The sequence below is a fragment of the Odocoileus virginianus genome, chromosome 15 (genome assembly GCF_023699985.2).
Source record: "Odocoileus virginianus isolate 20LAN1187 ecotype Illinois chromosome 15, Ovbor_1.2, whole genome shotgun sequence".
NCBI classification, from domain to species: domain Eukaryota; kingdom Metazoa; phylum Chordata; class Mammalia; order Artiodactyla; family Cervidae; genus Odocoileus; species Odocoileus virginianus.
Window position 1 is genome coordinate 49,207,718 of NC_069688.1, and position 17,834 is coordinate 49,225,551.

The 17,834-nt window shown below is 43.0% G+C and overlaps 2 protein-coding genes across 4 annotated transcripts in view; both read left to right on the forward strand.

Moving 5' to 3' along the window:
* SNX31 (sorting nexin 31) overlaps window positions 1-7,201 on the forward strand; it is a 76,870-nt gene extending 69,669 nt beyond the window's left edge. Inside the window, exons 11-12 of the mRNA XM_070477320.1 lie at window positions 3,201-3,257; window positions 6,128-7,201. Coding sequence (XP_070333421.1) covers window positions 3,201-3,257; window positions 6,128-6,220 — 150 coding nt within the window. The 3' untranslated portion in view covers window positions 6,221-7,201. The remainder of the gene's footprint in view (window positions 1-3,200; window positions 3,258-6,127) is intronic.
* Window positions 7,202-17,118: 9,917 nt separating this feature from the next.
* The window catches only part of ANKRD46 (ankyrin repeat domain 46), a 32,549-nt gene continuing 31,833 nt past the window's right edge, over window positions 17,119-17,834 (forward strand). Inside the window, exon 1 of one of the 3 annotated variants that reach the window (XM_070477323.1) lies at window positions 17,119-17,226. The gene's annotated coding sequence lies outside the window, so the exon portion shown is untranslated. The remainder of the gene's footprint in view (window positions 17,227-17,834) is intronic. The other 2 variants (XM_070477321.1, XM_070477322.1) reach the window with 2 other exon arrangements.

The following is a 17,834-nucleotide window of genomic DNA, read 5'->3' on the forward strand; positions in this document are numbered from 1 at the left end:
TCATGCACACTCTAGACAACAAGTAAAAGGAAAGTATGCAGATGCACTCACCTTTTTTCTTTAATGAGTAGTCTCAGAAGTCCCACAGAGAATTTCTGCTTATAGCTCATTTTCCAAGAGTTAGTCACATCGCAGGTCCCCACCCAGCTGTAAGGAAGTCTGGCAAATGTAGTCTTTTTGCAGAGTATGTTGTCTTTCCAAATAAATGTGGGTGTTACTACTAAGAAAGAACAGAATGAATAATGGAGTAGGCTAACAGCAATCTCTGCTATGTAAAGAAATCTAAAAGACACCAAGAAAAGAAAGCAGGTGGATTTTATGTAGTATGTGTATTCCCTGCATACAGGATATAAGGGCGCGTCCCTGATAGCTCAGTTGGTAAAGAATTGCCTGTGATGCAGGAGACCCTGGTTTGATTCCTGGATTAGGAATATCCCATGGAGAAGGGAAAGACTACCCACTCCAGTATTCTGGCCTGAAGAATTTCATGGACTGTATAGTCCATGGGATCGCAAAGAGTTGGACAGGACTGAATGACTTTCACTTTCATTCCTAAGGAGCTTCTGAAAGTGTATTATCATCATTATAATTATCATTATTTATATATTGAACCATAATATGAATACATGAGAGTTATCAGAAATATGCTAGTAAATATTTTCTGAATTGGAAAACTATTTTTAAAATAGTCTATACCTACTTTGCTTTTATTATTTTGTATAATTTTTCCTTAGGTTTACATAACAGTGGGTCTGAATCTCTACATTGGTTTCCTGAAAAATGGCAAAGAACAAGGTGGACTTCTGATTCCAACTTGCCTCATACCTCCTATCCCCTCCCCAGTTACCATAACTATATATATTTCTCTCTCCACTCCTCTTTCATTTGGGGCGAGATCAGACAGTGTAAAAGGCCACTGGGTGCTTTGAAGTGTCTTCCTGTTATGTGATGAGAAGGGGAAACACCAAGGGCAGTGCCGTCTGATGTCCCGGGATCAGCAGCCTCTGCATAGCTTGTCCAGTTCAGAAAACAGAAAAGGTACTGACATTATAGCCATCACAAGAATGGTCCGAGCATAGCGGGAGGACAGTTTCAGAGAGCGAGAGGGGAAGGAATGAAGGATTATGCTATCAGCAGAAACTCTCTATTGAGAGAGAGAGTGCAGGAATCCTGCATTATGAAAAAAGGATTAACTCTGCCCCCCCCAACTTTATCACCCTGGTATATAAAATATAAAAAGCTTACTGAAATAAGTCAAGGAAACAAACTATATCAGAAATTGCTGAACAATTCTAGTGTGTTTTATTTTTACATAGGGAGAAGGAAGGGAAGGAGACTAGGAGAGAGAAAAATTCCAAGAAGTTTCCCCCAACTTCTGTATTTCATTGCACAAGACTACTTGCTATCATGTAATGCTGTAAAATGATAAAATAACAAGAAACAAGGCATCAGAACATTACTTTCTCATTTATCAAGGCCTAATAATGATTTTTTAAAACTATTGAGATAGGCTGCAAATATATGAACATCTCTATTGAGAATACTAACCTAAAGGAAGTCCTATGTATCCTTCAAAGCAATATATTTTACAGAAAAATTAAGTTAATCATAGTTTAAAAATAATCCTCTTTTGCAGTACCATGTTATTTATCCCATTTATTTTGTAATGTCCTGCTCTATACAGGGGGACATGATCTCATGAATAATAAGCAACTTAGTTAATTCACCCCCTCATTCTATCATTTACTGATGCCTATATTTACCATATACGGAGAAGGCAATGGCACCCCACTCAAGTACTCTTGCCTGGAAAATCCCATGGATGGAGGAGCCTGGTAGACTGCAGTTCATGGGGTCACTAAGAGTCAGACACAACTGAGCGACTTCACTTTCAGTTTTCACTTTCATGCACTGGAGAAGGAAGTGGCAACCCACTCCAGTGTTCTTGCCTGGAGAATCCCAGGGACGGGGGAGCCTGGTGGGCTGCCGTCTATGGGGTCGCACAGAGTCAGACACGACTGAGGTGACTTAGCAGCAGCAGCATATTTACCATATATGGTAAATAGTGGCTAGAAGCTGAGAATCCAGAGTCAAGGAGTTTATTCGTTGGAAAAGAAAAGCAGTTAGGAAAGAGACATTTAGGATGATAGAGTGATAAGCTGAGATATGCACTGAATGCATAGTTCTTTAATAGTAGTTCTTTTCTTTTTCTGTTGGACTGGCTAAAAAAGTTCTTACAGGTTTTTCAGTATGCTTGGAAAAACCTGAATGACCTTTTTTGGCCAACCCAATATAAGAAAAGTCTAAGAGTCCTTTACCCTAAACCCTGGCTAGGAGACTGACCTTGGTGTGCTATGACCTTACCCTCTGACCTCCAGCTTCCAACCGGGGTCACCCCTGGGAAACCCAGTGAGGTGGGAGGAAATGGAGACCAGGGTATTTATTTCTCCAACTCTGTCCCTGCCGGGTCTGTGCGGTTGGCCCAGTCCTTGGCTCAGGGCCACAGCTCCTGAAGCGACTTCTATCTGCTGCTTCGGACACTCCGGTTCCAATACCAGCTGCTCCCCTCACCCCTTCACACCCAGAAGTGGTGAGAACCGACACCCACCCCAGCTCCTCTTCACTCACTACACCCTTTCACTGGTGCACTTCAATCCTTCCCGCACCTCCATTAAGCAGTTCATTGTAGAAAACTCCCTCAGTTACCCTGGGAGTAAGCCATCTGCTTTCTGCTGGGCCCCTGACTGTTATATTAGGTTTACCTTATGTGCATGAGGTATGTTGAAGTGCCTTAAACTTCAGTTTGATTCTTCTCTTGATTAATGATGCCTTTTGATTAATCAGAGCCCCATTTGGCCTTGGTTCAGCATATGGATTGGAGCTCTGTGGATTATTTCTGGATTTAGGAGTTCATTTTGTGTGAAGTCCTTTTAAAAGCTGTGTTAAATCACAGAATCCATAGGCAGCCACCAACATTAAACATTAAGCTTCACTTCACTTTCGGGGACTCAATTTCTGAAATGCTGAGATACTCGCAAACGAAGGGGGACTGTGCAGATGACGAGCAGGTGTCCTGCTGACTGGCAGCCTTCGGGACCATTAAGAGGATTATTGTGGAAGGAGAAATGTGCTGGTTAAATAGATTATTTGTGTGCTCGCTTCTCTGGCTGTGCTGACTGACATTTCACTAATCTATTTAGCAGATTGAAGTTCCAGAACAAGGCAAAAGTAAAAAATACCACATTCAACAAAACCAGGTCTGTGAGTAAAATTATGTAATGGGTATATTATAATTTTGATAAATCTGCCTGTTTTCCCCCTTTTAAGTACCCAAAGTCATTCTACTTTTAAGATTAAGCCAGAATTCTCTTTCTCAGAAGCTCCTCCATGCAGACTGGTCCAATTGGATGACCATCACAGAAACATAGTGTTTTTGCTGTAGAACCCAGTTGGGCTAGGAGAAATGCTTTCCTGAATTTATATATACAAAAGTTCCAAGAAGAACACAAAACTCAAGTGATTTTCTTCTCCACTCCATGCAGTTTTTTTTTCAAATGTTCTTTCTAGTTTGTATGTTTTGGTTTCATAGACTTTCTGCAGTGTATTCTGTATAAAACAGCCTTTAAGTTGATAAACTGCTTCTTCAAGCATTTAGGTCTGCTATGCAGATAACAGTAGCAGTAAATATCATAATAGAAAGCATTAATAAACACTCATGGCCAGACCCCATTCAAAGTACTTCTCTGTGGATTAACACAGTTCTCCTCACCATGATCCTGTATCATTGGTACTGTATCACCATTCCTCAAATCAGCTGGGGAAACTGGGACACAGAGAGGTTAGGTGACTTGCTGCAGGTTGCACAGTTATCAGTGGTAGAAGGAAGCAAGCAGTCTGATTCCACAGCTGTGTCCTTAACTAACTTTTCCTTTAGAGGTTCAGATCTTAGTGGGGGTGAATGAAATAAAGGTGGCCTCTAAGTAGCATTGAATGGGATTCATTATCGGTTCAGCTCCTGTCACAGAGCCTGCTGTGTATATAAAGGTAGTTAGTATATAAGTACAGCATTTATAAATATATAAGGTCCTTCCTTGAGTAGATAAGCTCAGAGAAAAATTTTAAACACAGACTAAGAGCAGACCTGTCCCTCTTACATAATAACAGCACTTCTGGCGGCTTACATCAGAGACAGGCAGTGAGAACTCCACCAGTTACTGGCTATGTGTCTTCAGGGAGATCAAAAAAACTGAATGTGTAAAAGGGATGCTTGGGGTGCTTATTAAAATGCAAATTCCCACCCCAAAAGATGGATCCAGTAGTTCAGCATTTATAGCAAGAATGCCAATGGGAAACACTGCACCAGACTTCAATGTCTTTATCTTTAAGATAACTTCATCACTTAAATTCATCCATGTCAGCAGCATAGTATGGCATAGAGCTGTGGTTCTCAAACTTGGCTGTATACTGGTATCACCTGAAGAGCTCAAAAAACATGATGGCTGAGCCCTACTCTCAAAGACTCTGATTTATTAATAAATTTTTCTGAGGGGCCTGGCAGTGGGATTTTCTAGCTGCCCAGGTGATCTAAAGTACAGCCAGGATTGAAACCATTACTCTAAAAGAGTGGTTCTCAGAGTGGGGTCCCTAGACCATCAGGGTCAGCATCCCTTGGGAACTTACTAGAAATTCAAATTCTCAGGCCCCAACTATATTGGACCAGAAGCTCTGGGGCTGGGGCCCAGCAATCATATTGGGCAAGCCCTCCAAATGAGTCTGATGCATGTTTGAGTTCAAGAGCCACTGTCCTAGAATGGCAGAGATGCCAGTCAGCACAGATAAACAGCAATGCTGAAGCAGGTGAACCTCTGTCACGCTCTGAGCAGGGCCAGCATGTTGGAAGGGAGCCTGGTGCCCAACTATATGGAATTCCAACTTACTCTAGCCCACTGTTGTAGAGAGCTTATCCTGAGCTAGGCACTGTTATAATTGCTTTCCACATAGAACTCACAGCAACCCAGATATTATTATTATCCTTGGTTTGTAGCCAAGGGAACTGAAAACAGAAGAAAGGTTAAGTAACTTGCCCAAGGTCACCCAGCTGGTAAATGATGGAGTTAGTATCCATTCCCAAACACTCCTTGTTTGTTAACAAATAAAATTTTGTTGCTGTTGTTCCTTTCATTACTCTGCCATGAGGCCTCTATCAAGACAAATTCCTCATAGGGGGAAAAAATTTTTTAGCTGCTCTGTCTGGTGAGCTGCCACGCATTTATGTCACCAGGGCCAAAACCCAGTCTGTGACTCTGTCTTAGAGGTTTTATAAACACTGAAAGTCGACTATTCACTCACTGAAGGTCTGCAGCAACTGTAACTTCTTAAAGTATGTTAAAATGTCTATAATACTTTTAAAAAAAACTTTGTGAGGGATGTGCACTAAAGATTTTGGTGAAGGTAAAAACAGAAAGTTGTATGTCTTTTAAGAGATGAGGAAAAGACAAGAGAGGCAGGTTTCAGGTGTTACCTGGAGACACCCCAGCGCCTGCAAAGGTGCTCTGGACATGCCTCTTCATACCAGTAGGGGGCACCCTCAGCAGTAACAAATGTATACCTGCTCCTGAAACACAGCTGCTCCAGGGTAAAACCTTTTTTTAAAATTATTTATTTACTTGGTTGCGCTGTGTCTTCATTGATGCGCGGGGGCTTTCTCTGGCTGTGCTGAGGGGGGCTGCTCTTCGTTGCGGTGCCGGGGCTTCTCAGGGTGGGGGCTTCTCTTGTGGCGGAGCACAGGCTCTAGGCGCTTGGGCTTCAGTCGTTTCCGCCAGGCGCCAGCTCGAGAACAAAAGCTCGGCAGCTGTGCAAGAGCTTAGATGCTCTGCGACACGGTGGAATCTTCCTGGACCAGGGGTCGAACTGGTATCCGCTGCATGGGCAAATGGATTCCTCTCCACTCTACCACCAGGGAAGTCCAGGGTAAAACCATTTGAAACAATCATTGCTTAATAGATATTACCTTTCTGTTGCTTTTTAAAAATACTATTTTAATCTTTGGCTTTTTAACTATTATTGTTGTTATGGAAATTATTTCATCTCATATATATTTCTGACCTCTCTGTTTACTTTGTAACAGAAAGACTATTCTAGTTTTCAGCCAAGAAAAAGCAAGATTAAGATAGCTGAAGTTGACTGTGGTTTGGGGACCATAAAGGAAGAAGATCTTTGAAGACAAAGTCTAACTTTTTAAAATGGTCTTAAAGGTGATCTTGACCATGAAAGGGCTTGGAAGTTGAGAGTGGGCTTCCTACCACCAATGGAAGAAATGTGAGCCTTCCCATTTTTTTTCCTGGATGGACCATATTCATCAAGACTACTTCAGAACTCTCTTTATCTCAAGATTAAAAGAAAATGCAAACCAAAGTTATACAGTTTGTTTTTAATGACTTATAAATGACAAATGGTGAATCTGAAACAATTAGTACAAACCCCGTGCTTTTTTCTTCCCCTAAAATATATATTGACCTGGTTTCATGAAGCCTTTTATATGTTCTGATATTGCATGAATGAAAGACCTAATCTAAAACACTACAAATGCACTTGGGGTTAAGATCTGAAGACATGACTCATCAGCTGTGGCTCTAAGAAATGGAATCACTGAAAAAGAAATCTGCACTTCACTGATCCGTCCACAGCATCAGAACAAGAAGGTGATGAAACACCAATTTGTTTTCTTATATAACTCTGAGCCTACCAATAAGGATGTACTCAAAGTAATAGGCTCCCCTGTTCTCTGTTTCTCCACAGTTGTAGTTGCATTCTGTCTTTAGTATACTGAGTTCAGTTCAACAGTCATGACGCTATTTTGGATATTTTTATTTTGGAAACCAAGGGGACCCTTCACTCAATATCAAATATCTTAGCTTTAAAACTATGTATACTTTTTCACTAGACTTTTCCTTATCCAGTTTCAGTTCATCATGATAACTAATAGAACTATACACAGAATTAATATTGCAATAAGGGAGAGGGACAGAGGAATCAATGTAATCAGATAAAGTATGATATTCTAATGTTCTTTTCTAACTGTGTTGTGTAACCAGTTATATAATAAATATGAATATATTCTAGTGAGTGTAGAATTTATTGGTGAAAGAATTCTGTGAATGATTTTTTTGAAGTGTAGAATCTATTAAAGCCTATTATATTTATAAAGTGTCTCTAACCATAACTCCTAGAGTCATGAAGTTTCATTTTTACATTTTAGGCAATAGTGAGACATTTTTGCAAGGTGGAATCATCCCAGATCACCCCTGGTGAGTGTATTAATGGGCTAAGATACATTTTCCAATTAAAATAGAAGCTTATTCTCTATTTTGCCAATTTAAGAATAGTCAAGTCTATTTCTTTTTAATAGCAAATGCCTACACTGTGTAAGGATTTATTGAAGACCTTAGAAATGCAAAGAGAATTTGCATTTGGGGTGAGAAAATGCATATATTAGATGGAACCATATTTAACTGCTGTGTTGTAAGTCAAAAATAGTTGAATATTAAACCTTTAATGTGTTACAACTTGATACACAGTTGCAAATAACCCAAGACAGCATGGGAGTAGGTGTCCAATGTGTAGTGTGGTCCTGTGTGTCATAGGAAGTTGTGGGGGGTGGTCAAGAAGGCCTCAGGTGAAGAGGGACTTTGAAGAAAGAGTAGAGTCAAGCAGAGGCAGAGATAGGGGCACACATGTAGAAAGAAAGGATCAACTCTGGTGGGAGAGCAAGTGCAGTGTCCAGGGAAGGATAAGCAAACCTGCTCTGGGCTAGCAAAGTCTGAGGTTAGGGGAGTGATTAGGAGATAAGAGGGACCAGCACCTATGCCTACAGGACTGCAGCATCCCTGTATTATAAGTAGAGCAGTTTACCCCTGTTTGATGATGGCAAAAACAGAAGCATTGAATTTAATAGTTTTTTCCCCCAAGACATTGAGATCACCATCAATATCAAAATAGGAGAAGAAAAATACAAGTGATGAAGTGCATTCCACAGTACATACTGTGAAGAATAAATGAACTGAGGCAGTGGGAAACAAAATTCCTCAGCAGTTACGCAAGAGAAGAAGGGGCTATTAATTAGCCCCTGTGGGGGTTACTGGGCCTACCTGTATCTGGAAGGAATAGGGGGATTGTATCACTTCTGGATCAAAGCTACTTCATTATTGGGTAAAAAGCCTGACTTCCAACTGCCAGAGTGACCTTCCCAGCGGCAGGCTCCGAGAGAAGATGGCCAGTGAGACCCCATCACTGCTCAGGTGAGGTCTTCACTCTCCAGGTGTGATGCTGGGGCGGGACCTTCCCAACAGCAGGGCCATCCACCCAGCAAGAAGACGTCCTCAGGGGCGTGAGTTATGCAGGTAGGCGACTGCTGAATTCCTTCGAGTAACTCCTAAGAGGTGTGGTGCAGCTTTGGAAATCAGCGTATGCTTCAATCTGTGGATTTACTCCTCATACATTTACAGTCGTCAGCATCACTTCTCTCCATGTCGAGACGTACGTATATGTTTCCACCCCTATTCGGACTCCTAAAATAACTGGCACTTTGCCCACAGGCAGACACTTGAGTCTGAAAATTTCACAAAAATAATTATGGGGAGAAAGGTCAGAGCTGATTCAATGGTGGTTGGGCCCTGAAATCTGAGCCCCTTTGGGACCCACGGAGGGAAGCACATGTGGGCTTTGTCTGAAGAGCTGATGGACTCGCCAAAGCCACTGGTGAGCGTCCGGCTTGCACACATCCCCATGTGGACAATTGGGAAGCAAATTTTGTGTGAAATATGTACATTAGAAATTACCTTAAGCTCCCCCTCAGGGTGAATTTAAGAAGAGCTAAGGGATCTTAATTTGTGGAAAACTAAATAGGTTACTAAGCCTCAGTGGGGAAATAATGGCCAAAATAATCCTAAAACACAGAACGAAAGCAAACCACGCCGTGGCGGCAGCGACTTCTCCGGATGCCTTCTGGTCATCTCTCCTCCTGCTGTGTGTGGATTGTGGTCCACCAGGCAGGCTGAGGGAGGGGCCGTGTGGACTCAGGTGGGAGATGGAGTAGAAAGCGCTTCTCTCCTTCATGGGGAAGCTCTTGACCCTGCCAGCTGTGATCCCAGGAAAAAAGTCAAGAGACAGTTAGGCACTTTTTTCTGGCTCACATCACCCCAAAATAAGACATGCTGAGTTAACTTTCAAAATGTGTGGCAAACTAATAATCCCTCATAAGATGGCCTGAAAAGAAAGTGAGGGTTGCTCAGTCGTGTCCGACTTTTTGTGACCCTGTGGACTGTATAGTCCGTTGAATTCTCCCGGCCAGAATACTGGAGCGGGTAGCCTTTCCCTTGTCCAGTGGATCTTCCAACCCAGGGATGGAACCTAGGTCTCCCACACTACAGGTGGATTCTTTACCAGCTGAGCCACAGGGGAAAGCCAAGAATACTGGAGTGGGTAGCCTACTCCTTTTCCAGAGGATCTTCCCGCCCCAGGAATCGAACTGGGGTCTCCTGCATTGCAGGTGGATTCTTTACCTACTGAATTATTGGGGAAGCCCTCAAGACAGCTTAAGCCTTATAATTGTACTTGCCCCTGCCACCTTATTCACCTATAATTGTTCTTATAAGTTGCTTTGTAATATCTATTTGTTACTATTTTTAAAAAGCAAGTCATTTGTATAACAATTTTCCAGATAAGAAAAATTAGTTAGAGCTATAGAAAAAAAATACATAGTGGGCTTGGGTCTTTAGTCTAGCCCTAGCCCATGTACTTTCCTGTAGGGCAGAGCCTTTGGCTAACCATATGGGCTTTGCTTGTGTAATATCTTGGAAGAGATGAGATGTTCAGTTGATTTAAAAGGCACTGACCCTAGTGATTTTGCAGGGCTCCTGCACCGAATGTGGTTTCTCTCCCGGAAATGTGGGAACACAGAGTTGGCTGTACTTCCTAATGGGTTTTCCATCTGTCCACGAGAGCACATATTTGATGGGGTCTGCGGCACAGCACTTGCCTGGGGTGGAGGCGCTCAGAGCAGCAGGCTGAAAAGTGTGAGCTGGCTTTGCTCTACACATGTGTGCTTTTGTTTGCACTAGAAACTGGTCCCCGCAGAATTTCTGAAGTGCTCCAGTCCTTTGGAATGGGGTCTGGTGAGCAGAGGAAGAGATGATGGAAATCTACTGCTCCTGGATCCTAATCAAGAGAAGGTCAGAACAAAGATGATGAGTGAGACAAGTGACACGGCTGTTATTAAACATATAGGTTGCAAAAGCCAACAACATGAAGATGTGTTCTGTTCAAAAATCAATTAATCACAGAGTTGATTCCTGGATTTTGCTTCACACAAGCTGGTGGAGCTTCACGCTTTCCAGGAGCACTAGGCCAACACCTCTTTATGCTCAGAGAGAAAGCAGGTCTACTCCCATCACTTTTATAACACCGCGTGAAGGAAGAAAACAGGAAGACTATACATAAGAGTTTATTTTCACGTGTTGACTGAATATGCACCACAATGGTTAAACCTAAGATGTTTACTTGTAACTGAATTTATATCCATCATGTATCTAAGTATTAGCTGAAAGTGAAAGTCGCTCAGTCATGTCCGCCTCTTTGTGACTATACAGTCCATGGAATTCTCCAGGCCAGAATACCAGAATGGGTAGTCTTTCCCTTCTCCAGGGGAATCTTCCCAACCCAGGGATCGAACCCAGGTCTCCTTCATTTCAGGCAGACTCTTTACCATCTGAGCCACAAGTGAAGCCCAAGAATACGAGAGTGCGTATCCCTTCTCCTGTGGATCTACCCGACTCAGGAATCCAACCAAGGTCTCCTGCATTGCAAGCGGATTCTTTACCAACTGAGCTATCAGGGAAGCCCAAGTATTAGTTAGTCTTTTGCAATTAACCACAAGTTGTTTATGTTATGAAAGCAAAAGTGTTAGTCAATCAGTCTTGTCAGACTCTTTGTAACCCCATGTACCGTAGCCCACCAGGCTCCTCTGTCCATGGAATTCTCCAGGCAAGAACACTAGAGTGGGTTGCCATTCCCCTCTCCAGGGGATCCTCCCAACCCCAGGATCAAACCTGGGTCGCCTGCATTGCAGGCAGATTCTTTACCATCTGAACCACCAGGGAAGCCCTGTTTATGCCATGCATGCAAGCATGCAAGCATGCTAAGTCGCTTCAGTCTTGTCTGATTCTCTGCGACCCTGTGGACTGTAGCCCTCCAGACTCCTCTGTTTATATCATAGATGTTCTTTTTTCCCTTTCATTCTGACCTCATCTTTTCCCTTTTTATGTGTCAAAATTAAAATAGGTAACATGCAGTCTGGTGATTACAATGAAGATAGACTGAGATCTTAGGCAGTGAATTCACTAAAGAAAAATCCTAAAACCTTTCTGCCCTATTGTCCTTACCTGCAACTTTAAAATAAAATCCAGCTAGATGATGAACAAACAAAAACAAACACAAGAAGTAACTTACTCCATTTGTTTTTTTTAATGGGCCTTGTGAGTTTGGAAGATAGACATATGAAATATATTTCTCAGATTAAAAAAAAATAAAATCGTTTGAAAGTCTTTTCTCATTCTGCTTCCCTTAAAACAAATGCACAGGCTAGAAGCAATTTGTATGATTTATCCACCCTTTTTTTCCCTATAAAAATGTCACAAGTCTCCTTTCTTGTTAGTCAAAGTGTTAAGGTCAAAAGAAGCTTTAGTCCAGTCATATTTGCAGAAAATAATTGTCAGAGTAGAATCGCCTCCGACTTTACCCTAACTTTGGCATCACAGTTTTGTGAAGGGGAAAATTAAACCATGGGATCAGTGTTTTGAAGGAGAGTGAAATTGAGGCCAGTTCTGATAAAGGTCACTTCCTGGAGTATATTTCAAGACTGAGAAGGAGATGTGCCTTGCTTCTGTTTGAATGATTATCATTTCTTTCTGACACTAAGATGAGAGTTAATTTCACTCTTCCTTGCCAGTTTCTAAGAAAATTTACAAACCTATTATGAGTTTCTGGTGCTTGTTTTGAAGTATAAAAAAATTGATCAAATATGTGGACATCATAATTTCTTAGGCAGTTTGGAGAGTATTTATTGATGTTTTCTATGATAAACAACAGTGCTCTTTGGGCAAGTTCTCACATAATCCTACACCCCAAATAAGACGATCCATCACATGCCTAATAGCTCATATCTCATTACTTAATGATTTTGAGGTCTGGTGGTCACAGGCATAACTTCTTATCAAAGAGCCCCAGGTGACCAGAGACAGTCTGGGCAAGATAGAGTGATTTAGGCCTACTGATGGTACACAGGCTACTCAGAGACTCTTAGCCTAGGGAAGGAACTCAGAAGTGATGCATGAAATTTTTCTCTTTTCTTGAAACCCTTTAGAGTGTTTAAGTACCACAAAGGATGAGAGACATGATAGTGGAGTAGAAGATGACCCCTCTGACTTGAATTCTGAGCTTGCCCTCTGCTTCCAGGTAGTAATGTGAGTGTAGGCAATTTACCTACATGGCCCTTAGTTTCTTCATCTGTAAAATTAATTGTAAGAACTTACACGTGTGCTAGGTCAGCTTGGTTAAGGTGGGAGCTTAACCAAGTGTCCCGGTTCCTGTGTGGTTCCAGTTTAAAATGAGCAGAGAGGACTTTCCAGGAGACCCGGGAGACAGAGCGAGGCAGCGGCCGTTACCTTCTGACAGATACAGCGACATGCAAGGGAAACTTTTGTCTAGAAGTTTCTGTCCCCCTCCACTCTGTACCAGCTCTTCTTCTTGGCCAACAGAGCCCGGGCCCACCACCAATTGCTTGGTGGGGGGGCTCACAAAGCAGCAGCTGGCTTCACAGAAACAGCAAGTCCTGAAGACCTCCTTCATGGTCCCACTTGCAGTGGGCTCCAAGCCCTACTTGGCTTCTAAAATTCTCAGAGAGACTAGTTTGTGACCTTTTATCTAAGCCTCCAACACCTCCTTCCAGACCTTCACTTCCTGGACTCCTGCCCCAGCTGTGTGAGACAGAATGCCTGTAATAAATCCATTATCCCCTCACACAGCCTTTCTTCCTCTCTGACCAAACCCATGTCTCCCCAGTGGCATTTAAAGGCTTGCAAAGCAATGCATTTGCTTAAATCTCTGCAAAAGGTATTCCCTGGCTTACAATCGGTTACTTTACTTTTGGAAGAGAAGGATAATCGGGGTTAGGCCCTATATACATTCCCACCGCATATATTATTCAATCTAATGTACATGTGAAAACCTGTGTGGTTCTGCCACGTGCAGGTTAAGTGCAAAGAAAAATAACAAATTGGGTTTTCAACAAGCAGCCAAGCTCTTTTCTTCTTCCCAGGGGTGTTGCTGTTGTTGTCTTAGTAACTCCGGATATTCAAGGAGACCTAAGATGTTTACTTTTCAATTAACGAAAGAAGAGAGATCCCTTTTCTAAAGATTTGCTTGCTGCTTCATTTCTAATTGCGTTGGCTGCTGAAGGAAAATATCTTCCTAGGTTTCAATTTTTTCCCTTAATTTTTATAATGCCTGGCACACATATGCTATTTATTTATTTTTCCAGTGGTTTAAATGTCTAAACTGTTGGAGAACTGAAATGAACGGAACCCTGGCGTAGATAAATTTATGCTGCCTGCTGCTGCTGCCAAGTCGCTTCAGTCGTGTCCGACTCTGTGCGACCCCATAGACAGCAGCCCACCAGGCTCTGCCGTCCCTGGGATTCTCCAGGCAAGAACACTGGAGTGGGTTGCCATTGCTTCTCCAAAATATATGCTACTTAAGTCTAATTCTGTGACTTGCTCACTCGATGATTGTGCCTTGAGAACTCTGTTGTTTTAACACCTGATTCTTGTTAGCCCGGGTGAGAGACTGGAGACAGGGGAAGTCATGCTTTCTGGGAGCATGTCTCCCCCTGATGGTCATTCATTAGTACTACAAAAAACTGGAATGCCTTTTGGGAAACAGAACTCAAAACCAAAAAACACCCTTTCCTTTGTAGATATGGTGTGTTTTTAAAACACCTGTCCATTCCAACACATCTCTTTTCTACAGAGACAACTGGTTACACTGGGATGGTTGCTGGTTCACTTGAGTGTCTTCTGATAAGCATTCTATCACAAAGTGGTCTTTTCTTAAAAAATTTGAGATATAGTTGATATACAATATTATGTAAGCTACAGATATACAACATAGTGATCCACAAACTTTAAAGGTTATACTACATTTATATTGTAAATGTCAGTTAAAAAATATTGGCTATATACCCTGGATTGTACAATATAAACTTGTAGTTTATTTAGCAATGTTTTTGAAAGCTTTTTCTGCATTTTCTAAGACTGAAGAGGAATGTACACTCAAGATGACCAACACCCTTCTTTTCTTTAAACAGAGAAAACCTCTTAAGAGAAAATCCTACCCCAAGCAAATATTTTTTTGTCATTCTTTTATTCTTACTCCTGTGGTTGTATCTAACTGAGTGGGTTCTCAGCCCTGTCTACATATGAGTATTCTCTGAGCAGCTTTAAAAACTATGGATATTGGGCCATACTTCCAAATAATTCTGACTCGGTCTTGGCCAGGGTGTTGGTGTTTTTAAGGCCATGCAGTGACTGCAATGTGCTGCCAGGGCTAAGAACTGCTATGTGTCACTCACTGTGGTGGTGCTAAGGATTTGATGGCAGGGACACAACTCTGTCTCCTTCTAACATCACCATTCCCAGGCCACACATACTGTTCTCTGTGTCTGAAACACTCCCCTTGTTCATTGTATAATTAATTCCTCCTCCTTTGCATCTCAGTTAAATATCACTTATTCAAAAGCATTACTGCTCTTCCATCTAAATTAGGTCCTGTACTGTTTGCCCTCATATAACATCTCCCTTCTTTTCCTTCGTTAACACTTACCCTAGTTATAATTACAGGTGTTCTTCCTGTTGGAACTCTCATAATCAGAACTCAGGACCAAACAGATTTTGCTAATGAGGAAGAAAAGGTAGATTTCCCTAAAGGAAACAGAGTTTAAGCATCAGGGCCTTTGTGTCGGCTGAATAACATTTCCTTCAAAGGTGTCCCTGTCCTAATCCCCAGAATCTGTGACTGCATTAACTTGTACGGTAAAAAGAACTTTTCAGATGGGGCTAAAATTAAAGATCTTGAAATGGAGGGACTGGTCTGGATTATTCAGATGTACCCAACATGATCCAAAGGCAGGAGCAGTATCAAAGTCAGGATACACGGTTGGAAGCAGAGGTGAGAGAGGAGAAAAGATGCTACACTGCTGATTTTAAACATGGAATGGGCCATGAGCCAAGGACTGTACTGACCTCTAGAAGCTGGGGAAACAAGGAAATGGGTTCTCAGAGCCTCCAGGAGGAATGCAGCACTTCTTACACTTAGCAGTTTCTACACTTTTTCAGATCAAACAAAAGCAGATCATGAAGATGGAAAGATTCATTTGAACAGAAGTAATGAATAAGCTGTTGGATTGTTTGTTAACCAATTAACAAAAAAGAGGAAATTGTAAGAACACACTGGAGAAGGTTGAAATTCTTTGCTGATTTGACATAATTTACTGGCATCAATGAAGATATTATAAACTCAACACACAACCTCAAGGAGAATATCAATGACAAATTGGTTAATAAATGTCATCAACTCAAAGAATATTTAATATTTATGATAGTCACTGCACAAGAAAATGTGAAATGTCTGAAATCTTATTCTTATGTGAAAGAGATTTGATAGAGGCTTTCTCAAATTTGACAAAAATCCCAAACATTTACATGACATTTCCAGGAACACACTGTTAGTAATAGCCCTTGAATGGATGGACATTCCCCTAGAAGGGAAGGCGGACTGGCTGGGTGACTATGCTAAAATTCAAGGGGAAAGAGGATCGCTGTGCAGGGCAAGTCTTCTTGGCTACAGGACTGGAGTTTTTGGTAAACTTAGGAAAAAAAGTTACAGTAAATGTACTTCTCACCACCCACCATCTTTATAGTTTTGGCTAGACATGTTGCATTTCCTTTAGGAACTGTAAAAAGTGGGATGTGAGTATTCAAACCTTTTTTGAAAAAACTTAGGTTTGTATTTGAAAATTAGAGCAGCTAGTTGCTATTACTAATACATTCTTACCTGAAGGCCAGCAACTATTAATTGATACTTACAACTCTTGGTAGATCATGGCATCTAATTCCATCACTTCATGGCAAATAGATGGGGAAAAAGTGGAAACAGTGGCAGATTTTATTTTCTTGGGCTCCCAAATCACTGCAGATAGTGACTGCAGCCACGAAGTTAAAAGACTCTTGCTCCTTGGAAGGAAAGCTATGACAAATCTAGACACTGTATTAAAAAACAGAGACATCACTTTGCTGACAAAGGTCCATATAGTCAAAGCTATGTTTTTTCCAGTTGTCATGAACAGATGTGAGAGTTGGACCATAAAGAAGGCTGAGCACCAAAGAATTGATGCTTTTGAATTGTGGTGCTGGAAAAGACTCTTGAGAGTCCCTTGGACTGCAAAGAGATCAAACCAGTCAATCCTAAAGGAAATCAGTCCTGAATAGTCGTTGGAAGGACTGATGCTGAAGCTGAAGCTCCAATATTTTGGCCACCTGATGCGAAGAACTGACTCATTGGAAAAGACCCTGATGCTGGGAAAGACTGAAGGCGGGAGGAGAAGGGGACGACAGAGGATGAGATGGTTAGACATCATCACCAGCTCAAAAGACATGAACTTGAGCAAACGCTGGGAGACAGTGGAGGACAGGGGAGCTTGGTCTGCTGCAGCCCACGGGGTCACAAAGAGTCACAACACCACAGCTCTTGGTAAGACTCTCCTTGCCTGTGAAGCCTTCATTTAGTTGAGGGGTGGGATATTTGTTTAGAAAAAGACTTGAAAAGTACAACATGCTCCTGGACTCAGACCTACGGAATCTTTTTCAAGTTTTCTCTTCTCCCCCGCAGCAGTTTTCCTACTTTGCTTAATGATTCAGAGCTGGTCGAGCCGCCAGTGCGACTTCCAGCCTCAAGGGGGCGCCCCAGCCGCGGCGCAGTGAGGCCGCTCTGGCCAGCAAGGGCCCGCTAGTCTCAGTGGCCAGCCCGTCCCCTCCTCTCCGTCTGCTGCCGTCGCCTCTGCCGCGGTCGCCGGGAGGAAGGTGGTGCTGCTGCCGCCGTTCCTCGACTGACTGGCAGGTACTTGGGCCTCGGCCCGCGGGCAGCCCCGGGATGAAATCCACTGACACCTCCCCACGATGGCCCCGAAGCACCGGAGGGCCCGACTTGGGGCCTGGCCTAGGGACCGGAGAGGCGAGGCTGCCCGGGGACAACCAGACCCGTGGTGGCCGGTCTCGAGTCTGTGCTGCCCGGGGGAGCTGGGAGGGCCGGCGCGGGCTCTGGGGGCTGGTTTGAGGGTAACGGTCGCGCGGCGGGCGTGGCCAGGGCGGGCGGCCTGGCGGGGGCTCGCGAGGTCGACGGTCCGAGCCGGAGCCCCCCGGGCCGGCGTCCCGTCACTCCGCCAGAAAAGGTGCGCTGTCTCGGCCTCGGCACGGACAGTATGCGGCCAGTTACTCGGAACCCGCAGCCCAGGCGTGAAGAGAAGCTGCTGAGATGTGAGCGAACTGGCCCGATATGACACGGCCCCGGGTACCCGAGTTCAAAGACAGGACTGCTCCTAATTAAACGTGCAATGCAGGAGGCAGATCATATTGCAATACAGGGCTCTGCCTCGAGAAAATGACATTTATTCTTTAAAACGGCCCACGGTGCTTAGAATTGGCTACCAAATATAACGAAGGGGGGAA